This window comes from Vidua macroura, chromosome 2, assembly GCF_024509145.1.
Source record: "Vidua macroura isolate BioBank_ID:100142 chromosome 2, ASM2450914v1, whole genome shotgun sequence".
NCBI lineage: Eukaryota > Metazoa > Chordata > Aves > Passeriformes > Viduidae > Vidua > Vidua macroura.
Genome location: NC_071572.1, coordinates 68241181 through 68259962, shown reverse-complemented (window position 1 = coordinate 68259962; position 18782 = coordinate 68241181). Strand labels below are relative to the sequence as shown.

The window sequence follows — 18782 nt, the reverse complement described above, 5'->3', positions numbered from 1 at the left end:
AGTGTGGTGGTTTGGTCACAAAGTGACAGACCCTGGCAGCCTTCAGGTTGCAAACACACCTGTCTGTGAGGTGTCTCATCTAACAAGAATGGCTCATCAGTTCTTTCTCTGACCAATGCAAGTATCTCAAATCTGCATGAGCCTTTGAATGAGCCATTGAAGTAAGTTTTTCCTTATCTAATGGTAATACTGAATTAACATTAACATAACAATGTAATCTCCTGGCAGTATTCTGCCACCTGCCTTATGAGCAAAGGAAGACTCACAAGACTGTAGGAATTTCAAGGTGTGACTCAAAACTGAACTTCTTCAAAGTCAGCATCAGCTGCTATGTACCTCTTGCTGAATGACATTGAACAGGATGTGGAAGATGCATCCCAGACCAATGCTGCCTTTCCATCTCAAAAGCTACTGATGCAGTTATCCTCTGTTACTCCCCAAATAGTCAGTCTTAAGACATAGCAGTGACCTTTCTTGTTATGCCTTTCTGGCATCACTCATGCCACCTTTCCTTGGTTCCTTACTGTCTCAAATGTCAGATCAGGAGCCCACCAGCTCTGATGCCAACCACACCTTTCTACAACAGGCATTTTCTCTGAGGCCCAGGCCAGGAATTCTCCTGAGCTTCCTTCGTGATTCTGGAAGTGAATTTCTTCCTGCCTGACATTGGTCTTATCCCTGAATGCCTCTGGACATGTGAGGCAAAGAAAAACCCTGAGGCCAAAGAAGAAAATGAACATAATTAAAAATTTATTTCAGTATAATGATTTAAGCATCTCCGTGAGACAAGCATCAGGCTTGTTGTATCTTTGGTGATGTGGGGAAGACCTTTCTGGCTTCCTGCCCTGGGCATTCTTGTCAGTTTTAATAGGTTTTACTGCACAGCTGTGAGCATGGCAAATTGAACAGCCCAAATAAAGACCACTTTTCACCAAACAGAAGCACAAATACTGAGGGAATCACATTTCTTTCTGCCATCCTATGTCATGGCAGAAGGGCTGTGGTGCAGGTGGACTGCTAACCTTGCTATGCCTCAGCTGAGAGGCAGCAGCACTTCTGTCTCTCTGTGGGGGTGAGGTCAAGGGACGTGAGCAGCTGGTTGATGCTACAGGACTCCCTTGAATATTTGTGATGGCACTGGCTGTGGGCAGCAGGGGAGCCAGGTACCAGAGCTGAGTCCAGCACAAAGTACCCCCATCAGCCTCAGCTCTGAAGGCTACCAGCATTACTCTGTGACCTTTTGCTTTTTTGCAGACATTGCTGAATTCCCTGAATCACAACAGAACGCTTTTTCCTCCTCAAGACGCACCCAAAGCAAGGGATGGAAAAAGGCACATGCCAGGGGCTTCTGCAACTTGATGTTGGCAGTGCTACCCACGGACATACTGCACAGCTCCCACTCCTTTTTTTTTGCTGGCCTTGCCAAATCCTAATCATCCTGTTTGCCTATGTTCCTTCCTCCCAGACGCTCCATCTCCTGTTCCCTTTCTTGAAGAGGCTGCATCTCTTTAAAGGCTTCGGCTTCCTGCCAGTTCTCTCATCCCAGTTCCTTCAGCTTTGTCTGAGGAAAGCATCTGGCTTTCCTAAGGGCTGGTTTCTTCAGCTGTTTCTCAGCACATAGTACTACTGAAGTTGACATTACTTTGTAGATGGTTCCATTCTGGCCCAGGAAGGGCAGTATAATAAAACGCAAGACAGATTCGTAGACTCTGCTGACTTCCTGCAAGATGCTGGCTGCATCAATACCTCCCCTGAGAATCTCATCAAAAGGCAAACCAGATGTTCTCCTGTGGAGGGAGGGAGCAGTGAGCACAGAGCATTGCTACAAAGCCACCTTTGTGTCACATATTACAACACATCCACCAGCTCAGAAAGGCAGCCAGCTCAAGAGCACCAGGTGTCACACACTGAGCACAAGAATGGGTCCAGGAACTCTGGCTAAAGGACCTTGGAACCCTTCTTTCTTTGTGAAAGTTTGTGCTGGGCCATTGCATATAAGGGCCATCAGTTTTAGATCTTTTCTTGATGAGCACCCTGCAAATCTATCAACTCTGCGCGTACGGGCAGTAAGATGCACCTTGTCCTGCAGAGCCTCTGGCATGAACCACTGCCATTGCCTTTCCCAGTGCACTGGCCACTCCCTTGAGCCAGAAAATGCCTTACACAGTAGCAGAAGCATAGGGACAACAGAAGGCTGGTTAATCCTGACCTGTCTGGCAGATCCAAATGCCTTTATTTATAATTCCTTTACCTTTGGTCCTCACTGAACATTCCTAGATTTTCAGGCTTCAGAAGCTTGAAATAATCCTGCTCAACCACATAACCCCTTCTCATCCAAAACTGCTTCCCAAAGAGCTCTGCAAGACATTCAGACACACAAATAGCTGAGAACAGACCAGGCCTTCTCCAAAGATTTTGTAATGATGGGCAATAAGCAAGGCCAGGAGCTGGAGGAGTTGTGTCAGAAACATGAGAGAGTTGCACCTGTGTTGCACCTTCACGTGACCAATGTAATTGAACATACAGACAAAAGAAATAGGTTTATCCAGGCAGTTCATCATCACCTCATTGTGAGGCAAGAAAGGTGTTGCTCTTCCAAGTCAATATGTTCCCCGGGAGGAGACTGTGTACTCTGACAGATGCTGTTCACATTGGCAACATCAACAGGGAAGCAAGAACATTTTACTGCATCATTTTTGTGCCAGCACCAACTTTGCCAGTCTAGATCCAACTTCTAGAAGGAATTTAAATTATCTTTTTGTTTGAAAAGTCCTGTCATGCCTATGGAATGTGCATAGGAAAGGATGGTAACATGCTTGAACATCTTTAATAGCATTACCAGAAAAGAGATGAGATCCATAGTGAATTATGTACATCACTCCAGAGTAGTACAAATAAAACCATTAAACTGGCCTGCACCATCTTCTATTTCATGCATGCCTTCCACATCACAGAGGAAACAGCTCTAAAATTACCAAGAGAAGGGTTTAAACATTTTATTGGAGCCCTTTGTCTACCACCTCAGGTTGTGAATCAAAAACCAACAGGGTTTGGGATGAAGGAAAAAAAAAGCTACTCAATGCTTAAAAGCACCTCTGAAACATACCTGGAACTAAATTTTCTATGCATAAGAATCCCATGATCTGAAAACCCGCTGGACCTTATGGATGTAGAAATTCCCTGCTGGAACATTTCCAGTCTTGGGCAGCTCCTGTGATCCTGCAGATCCACAGAGGAGCAGACCTAGAATCTGTCAGACAAGGCTGGGTATACACTGTGACTTGGACACTGTGTCCTAGTGATTTAGAGGATAGGGTAGATAAACAGCAGGAAGGGGGTGGGAAATTACAAACCTGAAGGAAAGGAGAAGACTTTTTTGTAATAAGACAATTTCATTTTTTTTTCCTTAGTACACTTCAAAGCATACCTTTGAAACTGCTAAAGAGTCTGCAACATTAAAATAGCTCTGGAAGAAGGAAGTTACTGAGCAGAATACTGATGAAGTGGTCAGAAAGACAAAGGCCTTAACATGAGACCCTGACAGTTATTCTCATCAGTGAAAGGTTTATCTTTAAGGGGAAGATTACACAAAAAGTTGCTAAGGAAAAGATATTCAAGGGTCTAATGTTTTTGTAACACACCATCTCTTTTGTATTCTGCTCTGCTCTTTTATATTCTGCCCTTTGGGGATGGATGGCAGTCAAGGTTGTTTTTGCAGTCTTCTGTGCTTAGTGAAGTTAATTTAGCACAGACATTTTTCCACTCCTTATTAGTTTCAATTTTCACTTCTTCATGGAAAGTTTAGCTTTCTTCATGCAGTTTTCATCCCCATATTAGGGCAAGAATTCTGTTTTTGAAAGAAATTAGATCTCTGCCTGGAAATACATTTTAAAACTTTCTAAGTTAGCATGAAAAATGTTGCTGATTTTTTACAGTGTGAACTAAGGGGACTGACATGTTGAGAAGCTGTATAAATACAAGACATTAAGATGGTTTCAGGGTTAGTCATGTTTGTAACTGTTTATTAGATACTGAATGATGTAGCTGGTCAAATTCTGCCCAGTATAAAATGGTTTACTTTGTACAGCCATGGTACACAGGTGCACACACATAAAAGCTAAGCAGAGAACTGTAACAGGAAAGCCTAATGGGTAGGACTGGAAAAAAACCGTAACACAGCAGTATGGAAGGACTGGAAAGCCAGAAGAAGAGAAGGGTTATTGAGAATAGCATGTTACTGGCACTTAGCTTAGCAGGCCACTAAGATCCCAGTACAGCTACATTTATCTCCTGAGGACATCCAAGCTGGGAGATAAAGAAAAATTAATAAATCCAAATGATTCACAGAGGTGGGGCAGGACAGGGAGACTGACTGCTCACAAGTAGCCCCCAAAAGGTGTAAGACAGCAATTCCAAAACTAGCAGTAAGGTTATCAACCTAAGAAGTATGCAGGAAATAGTGAGGAGGACACAAACACCAGTATCCCTTGTCCTGTGTGTCATCCCAGAGCATCCCTGACTGATCTGTTGGACACAACCATCGTAGTGCCCGAGGGCTGGGCTGACCCAGGCATTTCAGTTATTCAATATGTGGATACAGGAGTTGTCAGTGAATGAGAAGTCTCAAAACCTGTCCCCTCCCAAAAGATTTTGTACTGCAACATTGTAGAAACAGGCACTGCAGAAACAAGCATTGCAAGATGCCATGCACTACCACTGCATTCCTCTTGAAAGAAACATAAACCATTTTTGTTTCATTAGAATTCCTGCCCTTTAAGTTAGGCAGACCTTCTACCTCATGCTGTATACCCAGGACATCATCTCCAAGTTTCCCAGTGCTGCATCAGTTTTAACAACCACAAAGTACTACTTGGAGTGAGGACGATAATTCTGTATTTTATGTCATTTCTGTGGCTGAATCATTCTCTGTAATCTGTCTGAAGACAACAGTAGAGCAGTATTTGCACCATTTCTTTAGGATCATGTGGAACAGAAGTGTAGTTAGTGCAACAGAGTGAATAAGGCTGGAATGGTAAAAAGGTGTATGACAACCTTGTCCAGTTGCCCAAGGAGACAGGTAAACTAAAAACCCCTTATACTCTATGGTAAAATCATTCTGATGGGAGGTGCTAAAATCCTAAAGTATTGCAGAAATTATGAAGAACACACTACAGATTAATCCTTAATGGCTTTTTAAGGCCATTAAGTGTAGCATTTTTTCAAGCTTAATTAAGGTAGTAGAGCTCTTATGGGGAGAGGGACAGGCAGCTGTCTTCAACAGCTCCAAGTCTATTATGACATTCTTTTGAAGCAAATTACTTGGAAACCTGCTTCATGGCAGGATCCTACTCCTAAATAATGTCCTCCATCAGGCTGCTAGGTCAAGTTTTCAGGAAGTATCTTCATGAGTTCAAATTCTCTGGTACACCACTTCTGTCACACATTGAAGAGCCAGTGTAACAAATAATAGATTTCTTTTATTGTTGCTTTGTAATATAAAATTATTAAACCCATGATTCCACAGTAAGGGGCAGTTAAAAAACCCAACTAAGTAAGAGGAATGTAACATAACTAAGTCATATTTTAAAACAAGGACCCACCAGAACGTTTTCTAGAAGTCCTTTCCTTTGACGCTTCCCTTCCACAGCTCCATCTCACAGTGACATTTGTGTAGCCTGCTCTGTGAACAGTGCTAGGGTGGCTGGAAAGAATGGTATAGACATTGTCACCCATGTGCTGACATGGGAGTGAAATCTGAAAAAAATGCACAGAGTTAAAAAAAAGCCCTACAGCAGGACATGGATTAAACACTTTCTCTTTTCTCTGGCTCTAATGGCACTGAATGGGACTCCTGAGGCAGGGGTGTTCAAGGCCAGGCCAAGGTGGCAGACTTCTTCCAGGCCCAGAGAACATTGTGCACTGCAGGTGGCCTGAGAGAGGAGTACACACATAGTCCCTGGTGCCACTGGACACAGCAGCACTTCCAGTCAGTTCTTTCCAAGGACACAGATGCTGGCAATGCCTACAAGGACAATGTGTTAGACTGAGGTGGGATTTCTCACCAAGGAGATACACGATGAGAGACTAAGACACCACTAGGTTTTTCTAGAAAAATAATTACTGTTGGGTATGAAACAAGAGTCCCAAGCAGCTGCTGAGTCTCCAGGCAGCTGAATTAATTTTAAGTACATACCCTGCTTTTATCCTCAATCACAAGTTTAATTACTCTGTCCTTGCACATCGGAAACCAACAGTGAGTATTTGAAAACAAACCTATCCATACTGGTCTCACTGGTGAACTGTCCAGGCTCTTCCATCCACCAAGAATGCACCAAGCCAATTAACCAAAAGAGGCGTTTGAACAAGATCATCCTTCCCCACCAGGAAGTGAGATCTCCTTCAAATGTCTCCTTCAGATCCCTCCAGGAAGAAAAAAAGGCATTTTAAAGGCATTTTGCTACTGACAGGTCCAGGTGATACAGTCCCACTGGATGAGGATGCAGCCTGCAGCCTCCTCTGTCCTCTCTGAGCTCACTGGCTCAGCGTCATGTTTGCCGGGCCTTGCAGCGCCTGCCTGAAGACGAGCTCCTTGAGTTGGTCCAGTTTACTGTCCCTCAAGGCATCCCGAACGGCACTGAAGAAACCAAAGTAGTGCTGGAAGTTGTGCATCATGAGCAGGACACTGGCCAGCAGCTCGTTGGTCACCAGGAGGTGATGAACGTAGGCACGAGTGTGCCTCTGACAGCAGTAACAGCTGCATCCTTCCAGCAAAGGACCAAAATCATCGTGGTACCTACAGAAGAAGCAATGTTGGGTAACATCAGAGCTAAGAAGAGCCATCCAAGCAATAAAGAGTTCCCCAGTAACCACCTGGCCTTTTGCAGGGACCTGAGGCTTAAAGTCCTGAGGTCCTTAATCCAGATTTGCTGACAACTCAGACTTGCACCACTGGCACAAAGGATACCAGATATCAGAGATGGTTTGGGTTGGAAGGGACCTCAAAGATCATATAACTCCAACACCCTGCCATGGTGTGGGATCATGGCTGCTGAAACCCCAAGCCTCCTCATGCCAGAACTCACTTCAGAGCCCAAAGGCCATACATTTAAGTCAGAATAACTCTGACTACATCACAGCTAACAGCACAGAGAGGCCTTATCTGTGCCTTCCCTGTCAGAAAAGAAGCAGTGCAAAACAGCTATCACACAATTTTATGAAGGAGAAATCCACCAAAACCACAGATTTACTAATCCCACTATTCACAAAACAGTATTCCACTCTACTGCGAGATGCACCATTTCACAGAGAGAGCAAAGCAACACAATTGTCTACTCAGCCTGAAAGTAGCTATGACCAAGAGAAATACTTTGTGAAGTATCCAGAAATAGCAGACCTGCCCTGCAGCTGCCCAAACTGAGTCAGAGAGTAGAGGGTCTCCACAGTTTAAATAAAATCTAGTATCTGAAGATGACCCAAGTTAGATGTGGAAGACCAAAGTGATTCCCAGACCACCTCTGTGAACCTATGGTCTTTCAGCTGAGACATAATTATGACCACAGAATGTTTGCTGAATAAATGATCACAAAACCCCTAGGTCGGGCAAAAAACAGCACTTTCATAGACAGGCTGTTGCCTGATAACAAACTAGAATGCTTGTCCAACACTCTCTACTCAGTGTCCAGAAGTATTCTCTTCAACAGCTTCATGTTTTATGAAGTCTCTCACCCAGCTGCTGACCAGTTGCAAATAAATACAGAGGACTAAAGCATCATATTTAGTCATACAGCTGCAGATACCCTCCTCACAAACTCACATACTTTTTATCCTTCAGAGATATCTCAAATGGTGTAATTTCTGGGTCAGCTTTGGAGACTTCCTCCTGGTCTTCTTGAGCACCATTCTTCTCCACGTCCTGGATCCCATTTTGTGTTAAAACTGATTAAATTAAAAAGACAACAGCCTTAGAACAGAGTGCTACAGCAGAGCAAGGGTAGCAACCTTAGAGTAGATATTTCTGCTACTTTCTTGCCAGCTGAAAACTCCTGCAACAAGTTTCTACCTCTTTTTTCTAGAAAGCAGATATTTTACTTTAATTTTTGTAGTTTAGTTAACACAAATACACTTTTAGATGATCAAAACAGCAAGAGACAAGTGAAAACTAATCAACTACAACTAATCCAAAGTTAGAGCTGAAACAACAGTGTAACTTTTTGCTGCTCTGCTGAGCTGAATTCTTTATAAAATGTCAAAAGTATTTTGTCTGAACTGCATGCTGAATAGAATGCAATCACCTGAACAAATGGATTTTATTGAGATTTTGTTAGAGTAGACAGGCAACTCATCTGCATTCAGTCATTCTACTTTCCATGCTGTGATCAACTCAGGGATTTAGATGCCTCATGTTTTTAAAACAAACAAACAAAAAAAAAAAACCTGGAATCAAAAGAGGCTGGTAGCATTAATTCAGAAGAGGTGGTTCCATATCTGCCTTTTCAGCATCTCTCTGAAAAATAAAGAACCATCCCATGCTTTTATAGGTTTGCATTTTTAAAGTTTGTTCTTAAAGAGAAGGAGATGTATCTTGAAATACCAATATTACTGTTTGGATAATCCATGCTTACCATGTTTAAAACAGACATAGGACAAAACCACTTTACCACATTACTCAGAGCCTTATAATTTAAGAATAAAGTAAGACAAGATAAAAAACAACAAACAAAGAAAAGGGTTTAAAAATAGCAGCAAGCACAAAGAAACAAGATGTTCTGTTCTATTCAGCTTGCTCTGAATTATCCAGGCATGAAAAGCCATTAGGTTTTACCCAAGAGAAAAAATGTGAAATGTTTCCCTGTATTAAAAACATTTAATAGGCCAAACCAAAACAGCTGCTTGAAACACATTTGATAGGTGCTTTAATGGATGATACACATTCCCATCTCACAGTGTAATGAACAGAGCGTTTTGGTTTTGATATAAACCTATGAATGCAAGGACAGAGAGGAAAACTGCCCAAATAAATAGGAAACTTCTGACAGCTAGAAAAAAGAACTTCAAAAATCTATTACTACAAGAGACACATATTAATTTAATTCTAGAGATCACTTAATAGGTCCAGCCTTCACTGTTAACGGTAACAGAAAATTTGCCAGTAGTGTCAAACTAGAATTCTATTCAGGAGGTGTTTAAGAAATATTTAATCATCATATTTTGGCTAATGAGACATTCAGAGTCCTCAAGTTTTAGTCAACAGATATCACACCAAAGCACCCCGCCTTCAAAAGCAACACGTGGTAGTGGAATCCCATGCTTTCCAGTGGCCACTGCACTTATTTCAGGAACAAAGCCCTCAAATACAGATTCCTTCCAAGTATGAATTATGCTTACCACAATATCAAATGCAAAAATGGTAACAACCATCAAGAAGCCTACCTGTTGCTTCAGGATCTGGATGGCAGTCGTAACTGAAAACCAAGGCACAGCCTCGCTCCGTCACTTGGAAGGGAAAGAAGCTCTCAAAAATGTCCACTCCCCTTTCAATGCACTCAAGCACCTCGTCTGGTTTGCCTACACCATGAATGATTCTGTAGGAGACACACAGGAAGAAAAATATACAATATTCTGAGCAGAAGCAAGCATGAAGGAAGGCTGAAGGAAGACCTCCAGGCCATGTGCAGCACATGTGGCTTATCTCTGCAACTGGTAACAGTCATCACTCAGAATTTCGTGTGCTTCTGCTTCCCCACCTCCAACATATCCAGTACATAACAGGCTTTTCATTATTTGCCCTTTGGAAGACAGCAATAATCCCTCATTTACTGTGGAAAACCCCCATTCTGTTCAGTCTTTGAAGTGATTTGTATGTGATTTCTTTCACCTACACATAACTACCATTAGATTCATCACATCTGTGCCATAGAACAGTTATTTTCCTTAATCATGTTTGTGCCCCAATGAACTACCAATTCCCAGACACATGGACCCTTTTGCTTGTTAGCTGTTTAAAAACAGTCTCAACAGAGACAGCAGTAGATTGCTGGTCAAAGATACAAGTCCTTCAGGTGACAGACACATCCTATTGCACTTGGAAAACTGCCTGAGAGAGAACATACTAATGAAAAACATCATTAGAAAGAGAAAACCTCCTTGCTTTAGTCTTGCCTTCTCTTTACACTCAACCTGCTCAGATGATTTACCCAAGAATGTGGGCTGTAACATCTCCTGAGACATGGCATTAAGAGCCAGGAAGAGCCTGGCTGGATTGCCATCAGTGGTAATAGAGATCCTGCTGGCAGCCAAATTTAGTTGGCAGCTTCACCGAGGGTGGGTGAAGTGTAAGAGAGTAGAGCAGTGCCTGCTCTCCTGCAGGTGCACAGGCTGAAAGCAGTAGAAGTTAATGCAGGGCAATGAGCTAAACAGATAATTAGGAAAATACACAGGGGCTGATAAATGAAGTCACAAGGTGCCATTTTTAGTCACTTTTCTAAGTACTCCAATTAAATTGATGAGCACAGAATAAGGATAGGAGAAGTTTACAGCATGAGTGTTTTATGTTTCAGGTTCCCATGACAGGGAGAAAATGAAATGCAAAAGTCAAAACAGTAGCTCTGCATATATGATCAAAGCCTTGCTGAAACTCATCTGTTCACAGGTAAGGACAAACATTTGTTCTTGCAAGGGTTCCTATGCTACTGGAAAGGAACACAAATTTTATCAAGAGACTTCAGCCCCTTAGGTACGTGAAAGGATTCTTCATAAAGAGTACACTCATAAGATCATTTTACCATCACACAAAAAGCAGCCACTTCTTGAGTGAAGCACAAAAAATGTTTGTCTTCTAGAGAATTTCATGCTGAGGTAGAGCTGAAAAACAACTTCTCCAGCCAGAATGGCAAGGGTGATTCATGAGCAAGGACTGCCTGAAATTCACATGAGGCACTTCCAAGACTCCCTGGGGCTAACCAGCTCTCTTCCTATCAAGAGGTCAGAAACACTTGTCTTAACAAGACAAGCAAACTATTTGATAGATGAGGCAGATGCACTGGTAGACACTGAGGTTAGCTGAGCAGATTGGACTCTAATGCTCCCAGGGGATCTTTCAAATAGCTCAACCAGACAGGATAGCAACAACACAGCAAGCCTCCTAATTGTCAGGAAAATTCAAACCCCAGGCACCCCTAAGCAAGAACAAGCTGCAACATCAGACACAGTGCTCTTGCATTTAATTTCCTTTTAAACACCATTAGGTCAGAGCAATGCTCTGCTAGCAGAGGGAAGCAGGAACATAATGGGGCCTCAGTCATTCTCTTCAGGAAATGATGAAAAAAGCAACCATATTATTTCTGTAGCAGTTGCTCTGGTAAGAACAATCAAGTGAACTCAACCCAATAAAGAAAACCCTACACTTCTGAACCACTAGCAAATATTAGCACACATTTTCAAGAAGTCTTTAGTTACTGTTAATCAGTTATAAGGATCAAGAAAGCTGCCACTCCTGACCAGTCCTTGGCATGGGTCTGACAGGCACAGCTAACAACTCAGATATGCAATAAGCCCCATACTGTCCAAGAAGAGACCACCACTGTTCTGGGCCAGCCCGTACCACCCTGGGTAGTGCACAGGCTCAGTGCTTCAGGTCCTAGGACAGAGCTGGCTACCAATACTGTGTAGCAAGCACTGGCTGGTTCTGCCAGCACCCCTCTCTTCCATCCACCAGCTCAGGCCAGAGAGAATTGCAAACATGACACCTTTACTGAGAAGTCCCTGCAAAATACCTTGATAATAATGGTTTTGTTTGAGCTGAACTTCAAGTAAACCATGGCTTCCAAATGCAAATAACCCTGATATATCCTACCTGTAACTCTTCCTAAAAACTCTTCCTCAAACCCACAGTATGAGCAAAGCCTGGTGAAAGTTGCAGCTAAAAACTAAACAAGTGCTGAAGACTGCAGCCTGACAATGGTAAAATTTATGCAGCCTGGCACACACAGAGCTGTGCAATACAGTGATTATTTCCTACAGAGAAACTGCACAGCAGCCTGTAGATGCTCCTCATAATAGGACAGATGGATTTCTTGGGATGTTGCCCACACAACTTACCTTGGTTTATCCTCTGGCAGCTCTGCTGTGACAGAAGCTATCAGTTTCAACTTGGTCTCCTTGGCCATGGCACTTCCCTGGAAGCCATCTAGCAGAAAGCCACCCACAGGCCGCTTGGCAGTCTCCCTGGCTGATCTCAGCCTCTCTTCCAAGATATCTCCACCTTCAATTGCCCCAAACATTACACTTCCTTGTAGTTCCTGTCCCAAGAGAAAGCTACAAGTGTTAGAGCATGCTCTGCCAAAGACAAGAAAGACATCTCACAGCCCAGACTTCAGATGCCTGATACTTAAGCCCCACATTCCCAGGAACTTGCCAGAACCACAGGGTTTAATCTCATGTAAGACAATTCCTTACACAACACCGTGAAGTCCATGTGTCAGAAATGGGACCAGTAGAGACAAGATTCTGCTCCTTGCCTTGACACTAACTCACTGAGAGTTTAGATGCCGCTCTTCTCACCTCCCTATACAAGGCAATAACCACACACCATCTTTGTACATGGCTTTTTATGGATGGGGTCTCAGCAATGGATGCGTTAGTGCAAAATACAAAGCAGGTGCCATTATCCTGGCTCTCAGACACCAGATGTCACAGGGAATTCCCTTTCAGAAGATACAAACACCAACTCCTGTCACTCCTGTTCTCCCTTGTAGTGCAGACTCAATTAGTATGTCTCCTTTCACTAAAAGGGAGGGAAGTTTCAAAGCTGCTGGGAGAAATAAAGAATAGCACTAACTAATTCTATCAAATTCTCCTTCACTTGGAACCACGGGGACTTGAGAGCAAAAATATGGGTTTTTTCAATCTGAATAAGAAGATCCCACTTTGCCAATGCATCTAATAAGAAGGTAAGTGAAAGAAATGCATCATAACCCAAAAGCAGAAAGAAAAATCCTAAAATCTAGTTCTCCTCAATGAGTAGAGATGAGGGGTGATCCTAGTGCAGAAGACAATTTACTAAAGGAAGGAAGGAAAACTCACTGTGCTAGTGGTTATACCTCACTCTGGACTGTAAGCTGGGCATTCCCTGATATACATGGGACACAACTTCCTACGACAATTTCCTGGGGCTGGTCCAGGATGCAGCACAGACCAAGAAGCACTTGCAGGGATATTGCCTCAGTATCTTGGGGACCTTACCGGTGATTTTTCTTGCAGCTGAAGGCATATATCCAAGAAAGAAAGTGACCTATCCACAGACTTCTTGGCTCTTTTTCTGCCAGCTTCCCCAGAAATGGTGTCTCCATCAGAGATGCACTGGAACCAGTCTGGCTGGATGGCCCGCTGGATGTCCATGAACTTGGAAGCTGTCATCTCCATGCGCCCTGAGCTTCCCCACAGGGAGACTGTCTATACAGGAAGAACAGGGATGAACAGCAGTTGCAAAGGACAGCAGATCTTAAGGGTGAAAGCAGAGAAGGAATTGGTCTGGTGAAACACTAGCTACTGGAATGTTAGCTCATTAAATAAGTTCCCCTAGAGCATGGCTCAGACAATCAGCTGCACTTGGCACAATGAATGAAAGGAGATAAATGACTGAACTGGAATTTCTAGGATACTCTTTGGTGAAACCATCCCAGTCAACACTGACTTCTCCATATTTAAAAATCCAAGATAGAGCAGCTGGCCTCTCATCACACAAATTAGTGGAAGAATTGGGAAAAAAAATAAAAGCTTGAATTATCACCGAACTTGTTGTCAAGTAAGCAAAAGCTTATAAAAAGCAGCAAAGGCTGCAATGGCAAATACAACTTGCTAGTTTTCTGTACAAAATGCAAACCCAAGAAACTACTTCCTCTTCTGAGCACTTAACTCACAGAACACACGTGAATGTATGTGTTTATATAAACCATGCAGACTGGGAAGAATACAAAAGCTTATTAAGCACTCGATCTTAGAACCCCATGTTATTTTAGGTGCCAAATCCAGCAACTCTAGAAGGCACTGAAATACCCAAACTGAGCCAATGTAAGGAATGGCACATGCTCATCAGGATTTCACACATGGTCTTCCCTGTCTCTTCACAAGCTTCCCATCCTGCCAGCACACATGGGACCCCATCTTCCATCGTTACTCTGTGATACCCTCAAAAGAATTTATAGCAAGACAAAAGCATGTGAAGAGGAAGGTTATCTTACCTGAACATCTCCAGGCTAGCATATGTCACCATTCAATTCACTACACATTCAGATTCATAAAATGTTCACATTTTAGCCTACTTTGCAGAATCTGGATTGAGTGCAGCCTGGCCACTTCTTTGGTTGTATTATTATTAGGCTTGTGAAACTGCTGCTCCAAAACTTTAAAGGGGTATTCAAGTAGGTTAAGTAAAGGGCTGAGCCCTTCGGAAGTCAGCTCTTTTCATCTGCAATTGTGTTCATGTTTGTTTAAATAAGAAAGGGTTTTCAGCCATCAGAAACAGCATATAGCTTGGAGCATTATGGGCACTTTTTAGGGCCTGAGGTTATAAACACATTCTCCTAGCCTATGCCAGACAGACAGATTAAGCAGAGCAGTTCTCATGTATACTAATTTGCAAATTGAATTTCATCAGCAGATGCAAAAAATATGAGCAGAAGCCTTTTTTTTTTGGTCTGGTCTCCACAAAGACCCAAAAGGACTGCACAAGTATACCACACGCCTGTTGTCCACCCATCCATCCTGATTACTTCTGGCCTTATCAGCCAATTTAATCAAATTTGAATAAAACCAGAAGTCTCCAAAGCAGTAATTTTTTTTTGCAAATTTCCAACTAAAAAAAAGAGCAACTCCAAAAGGAGTTCCAAAATTTGCATCTACAGAATAACTGAAACACAGCAGATGTATGTTTTTCTGCAGCAGCATGCTGTTCAGACAGTACCTGCTGCCTCTTACTGTGAGAGCATCAAGGAACAGTTGGTGAAGGCAGGCAGAGGAAAGTCAGAGTTGTCTGAGCCAAAGGGCAGAGTGTAATCACATCTAGTTACCTTCATTCTGTTCTCAAGAGGAAAAAAGCTGCTTTAATAAATAAAATAGCCATGCAGCTTAGAGAGTGGAGCATTATCCTGTGATTATTTAAATCCAGCCAGTGCTAGGCTTTCTGGCACAGAGCTTTCTGTCCCATTGCTTTCAAAAAGCTTTCACAAGTATTTGTCAGCACAGATCCAGCTGCAGAAGGCCTTACAACAAGGTGACAGATACCTTCACCAGCTTATTTAAAAACCCAAAAGTCTCTGAATTAAACTCCCAACACCCAGGTTTAGATTGCTGCTCGTACCTCAAAGCTGCACAACAGTGGGACAAGCTTCAGGTAATTCCTTCCTGCACAGAGACGGGACTCAGTCTGGATCCCAGCAGCAAGGAATATACACTGATAGCTGTCTGGCAGGAGTTATCCTCCTTCACTCAGTGACCTTATTGTGGCCATACCCAAACAGTCCTTGGGACTGACTGTGCTGGAACCAGGAGCTCCAGCATGAAGCTGTGTCAGGCAGCAGACAGTGTGTGGATTGCACAGCAGTGCCTGTGCGGTACAATAGGCAAATGTCTGCAACTATGCACCCCTGGATTGCTGAACCACCCTCCTGCAAAAATTCTGATGTCCTTCCCATTTGTGGGCCTGTAGCAGGCTGTATGTAAATACACACACAGGGGGTCAGATTTACTGCTTATCAGTGGCATAAGCTCGTACTGCAAATATGCCAAAACACAGGCATTTTCTTTTACTGCCATTTAAACCACAACAGCATGTAAGTCCAAAGCTCTCCTTTTTACCTGAATTGCCACTTAACTGCTCAGGAACCACTCAGGGAACATGCTGCCAAGTAAGAACATGTACAGCTTCATTTAGTTAGAGGTATGAGCATGTAAATGACAATCCTCTTTGTGCAAAGATTTATTTTGCTAATCTTGTGGCTGTCTGAGCACACCCACAGAGATAAAGAGAGGACTGGCAGATTTCTTTTGGGAATGTAGGTGGACCCTTTCAAGTCTTTACAGCTACTGTACCTTGTTAGTGTTGTAGCCAGAGGGGCAGGGAATGACTGGGTCATGAAGGGAGCAGTAGAGCACAGCATCTGGCATACCTGAAAACAGAGAGACAGATCCAGAGTTTCATGGACCAAAGCAAAGCTAAGGCAAAGATGTGGCTTGCAGATGTGCAAAAGGGAACAGGGTATTATCCCCCCCACAAATACATCCATTCTGACGAAGAAAATATTGTTCATCTATCTCTCAGCACCAAAGAAGACAGACTTCTTCCCCAGCTTTACTAACTGCCTGGAGAAGAGTGCAGCAGGACAAATCATGAAACAACACCCTTTGGTTCTGCAACCTGCATAGTTGCTTTGGGATTTATTTATGTTACTTCTTGATTAATAGTCCACCTGTTAAAATTTTTCAGACCCAACAGCTGACTCACTTGACTACCCAACTTGTAACTGATACACTGGAGACATCTGATACTTGACACAATCCAAACTAGCAACAGTCCCAAACCTAGAACTTTTAAGGAAGAACAAAGTAGAATCATAGAATGGCTTGGGTTGAAAGGGACCTTAGAGATCATGCCTCATGGGCAGGGACACCTTCCACTACACCATGTTGCTTAAAGCCCTATCCAACCTGGTCTTGAACATTTCCAGGGATGGGACATTCACAACTTCTTTGGGCAACTTGTTTAAGTGGCTCACCACCCTCACAGAAATGAATAGGAGAGTGAGAGAACGTATCAACTACAAAAATGAGAAATTTATCATCCCTGCTGGACTAGAGGATTCAAATGTCAGAAAGCTAGACAGTATGTCTCTGTGACATACAACCTTCTCTTCAGAAAAAGTCACTGAAACTGGTAAAGCCTCCAGGAAGTTCCAGACAAAGACATTGTTCAATTTTTCTTGAAGGAGTAAATTGCTCCAAACAGGTTATTGAAATTTGGGTGCAAACTTTCTTTGGAAAGCCAAACCATTTTTTTTTTTTTATATGTAATGAAATGCATGTCCCAATTTTTTATGTGCTTTTTAAAAAACTAAAATAAACAAAATAAGCTTAGGCAACTTATTTCTTTTTCTTGCAAAATGTGCTAGATTCCACACAAAGAACTGTCTGCAATTTATAGAAATTACAGACACATCATCACTCTCTGGCTTGATTGAAGGATTTTGGGCCATACTAGTGGCAAGACACAATTTCAACTCTTCCCTAGTGCCACTTTGAGTGAGAAAATCCCTAAATGTGCAAAGCCCACATCTTTCTGCCTACTATGCTACCTGAACATGCTCTAGTGGGATCCACCTGTATTATCTCTCAGATATACAAGCAAATACTTGTACTTTACCCATAAATTTTGCAGCTCCTTCTTTATACTCTTCCAGGACGTCATGAATTTCTGCCCTGCAATCCAGATATAGGAACACATTAACTAAGCAGACAACTGTCTAGAGAGATTGGTGGTTTCATAACTAAGGCTTTTTTTTTCCATACTTATGCATTGTCTGACACTGAGCTGGTATTTACCATCCAGCTGTCAGGCAGTGAAGCACCGACAGATGGAATGAAATGCCAGAGTCACAGAGTTCTAGAATCACAGCTCACAACCTGGGGCACTCATAGTTCTGTGGCAAAAAGTAAAGCTTTCACCTGCACTGACCAGGGACCAATGACTTGATGGAGAGCATGAAGCTATACTGTGACTTTTTGGGGAGCATCACTGTGTTCACATCATTCAACAACTGCACAAGCTTTACCACATTAATCTTTCCTTTCAGTTGCAACTTAACTAGTTTTGAGAGTTAGTTGCTGCTCCAGTTTTACATTAAATGTCTTCAGGTATGGGATACCTACCACCTCTCTGGGCAACCTGGTCCAGTGTTTCACCACCCTCACTACACGAGATACCCTCTTATAGTTTAAACCCATTATTTTGTATCCTACCGCAACAGGCTTTGTTAAAAAATCTGTCCCCATCTGTCCTATAATCCTCCTTTAGGTATCAGAAGGCTGGTAAAAGGTCTCCCTGGAGCCTTCTCCTCTCCAGGCTGAACACGCCCAAATCTCTCTGGCTGTTGTTACAGGAATGATGCTCCAGCCCTCTGAGCGTCTTTGTGGTGCTCCAAAGGACCTGGTCCAACAGGCCCACATCCTTCCCATGTTGTGGGCTCCAGAGCTGGATGCAGCACTCTCGGTGGGGTGTCACTAGAGCAGAGGGGCAGAATCACCTCCCTCGCCCTGCTGCCCACCTCAGGATGACTGTGAAGTCACCACGACGAATTTGGCCTAAATACGCTAAAAATCACGCGGCTCACCAGCTCCCTTCCCCTCACGTTTCCCACCCCGCCCCTGCACCTCGATCGGCTGGGCGAGCAGGGCCCCCGGCCCGGGCGCGGTACTCACAGGGCGGGCAGGGCGATGTGCGCCACGCCGGGCACGCCGTGCACCTCCCGCAGCGTGTCGTGGGTGAGGTGCGGCGCCGCGCCGGTCCGCGTGTACAGCAGGCAGCCGGGCAGCGCCAGCACGCCGGCCCCGCCGCGGCCCAGCCCCGCCAGCGAGCCCAGCCGCCCGCCGCCCGCACCGAGCAGCTTCAGCCTCATCCTCGCCCCGCGGCGCCGGCGAGGGACGCGAAGAACAGGGACGCGGGCCGCCCCTTCCCGCCCCGGCCCGGCGCCGGACGTCATCACCGAGCGCCGGCGGGCGGGCTCCGCCCTTCC

At 43.7% G+C, this 18782-nt stretch overlaps 1 protein-coding gene across 1 annotated transcript; it reads right to left on the bottom strand.

Moving 5' to 3' along the window:
- Nucleotides 1–5457: 5457 nt before the first annotated feature.
- QTRT2 (queuine tRNA-ribosyltransferase accessory subunit 2) lies at nt 5458–18728 on the bottom strand. The gene is made up of 8 exons (XM_053969756.1): nt 18469–18728; nt 17414–17469; nt 16087–16163; nt 13240–13449; nt 12097–12296; nt 9430–9581; nt 7818–7935; nt 5458–6793 (listed from the first exon to the last, which is right to left on the bottom strand). The coding sequence occupies exons 1-8, from the start codon at nt 18663–18665 to the stop codon at nt 6532–6534; spliced, it is 1272 nt and encodes a 423-aa protein (XP_053825731.1). The 5' UTR covers nt 18666–18728; the 3' UTR covers nt 5458–6531.
- Between the last annotated feature and the right edge of the window lie 54 nt (nt 18729–18782).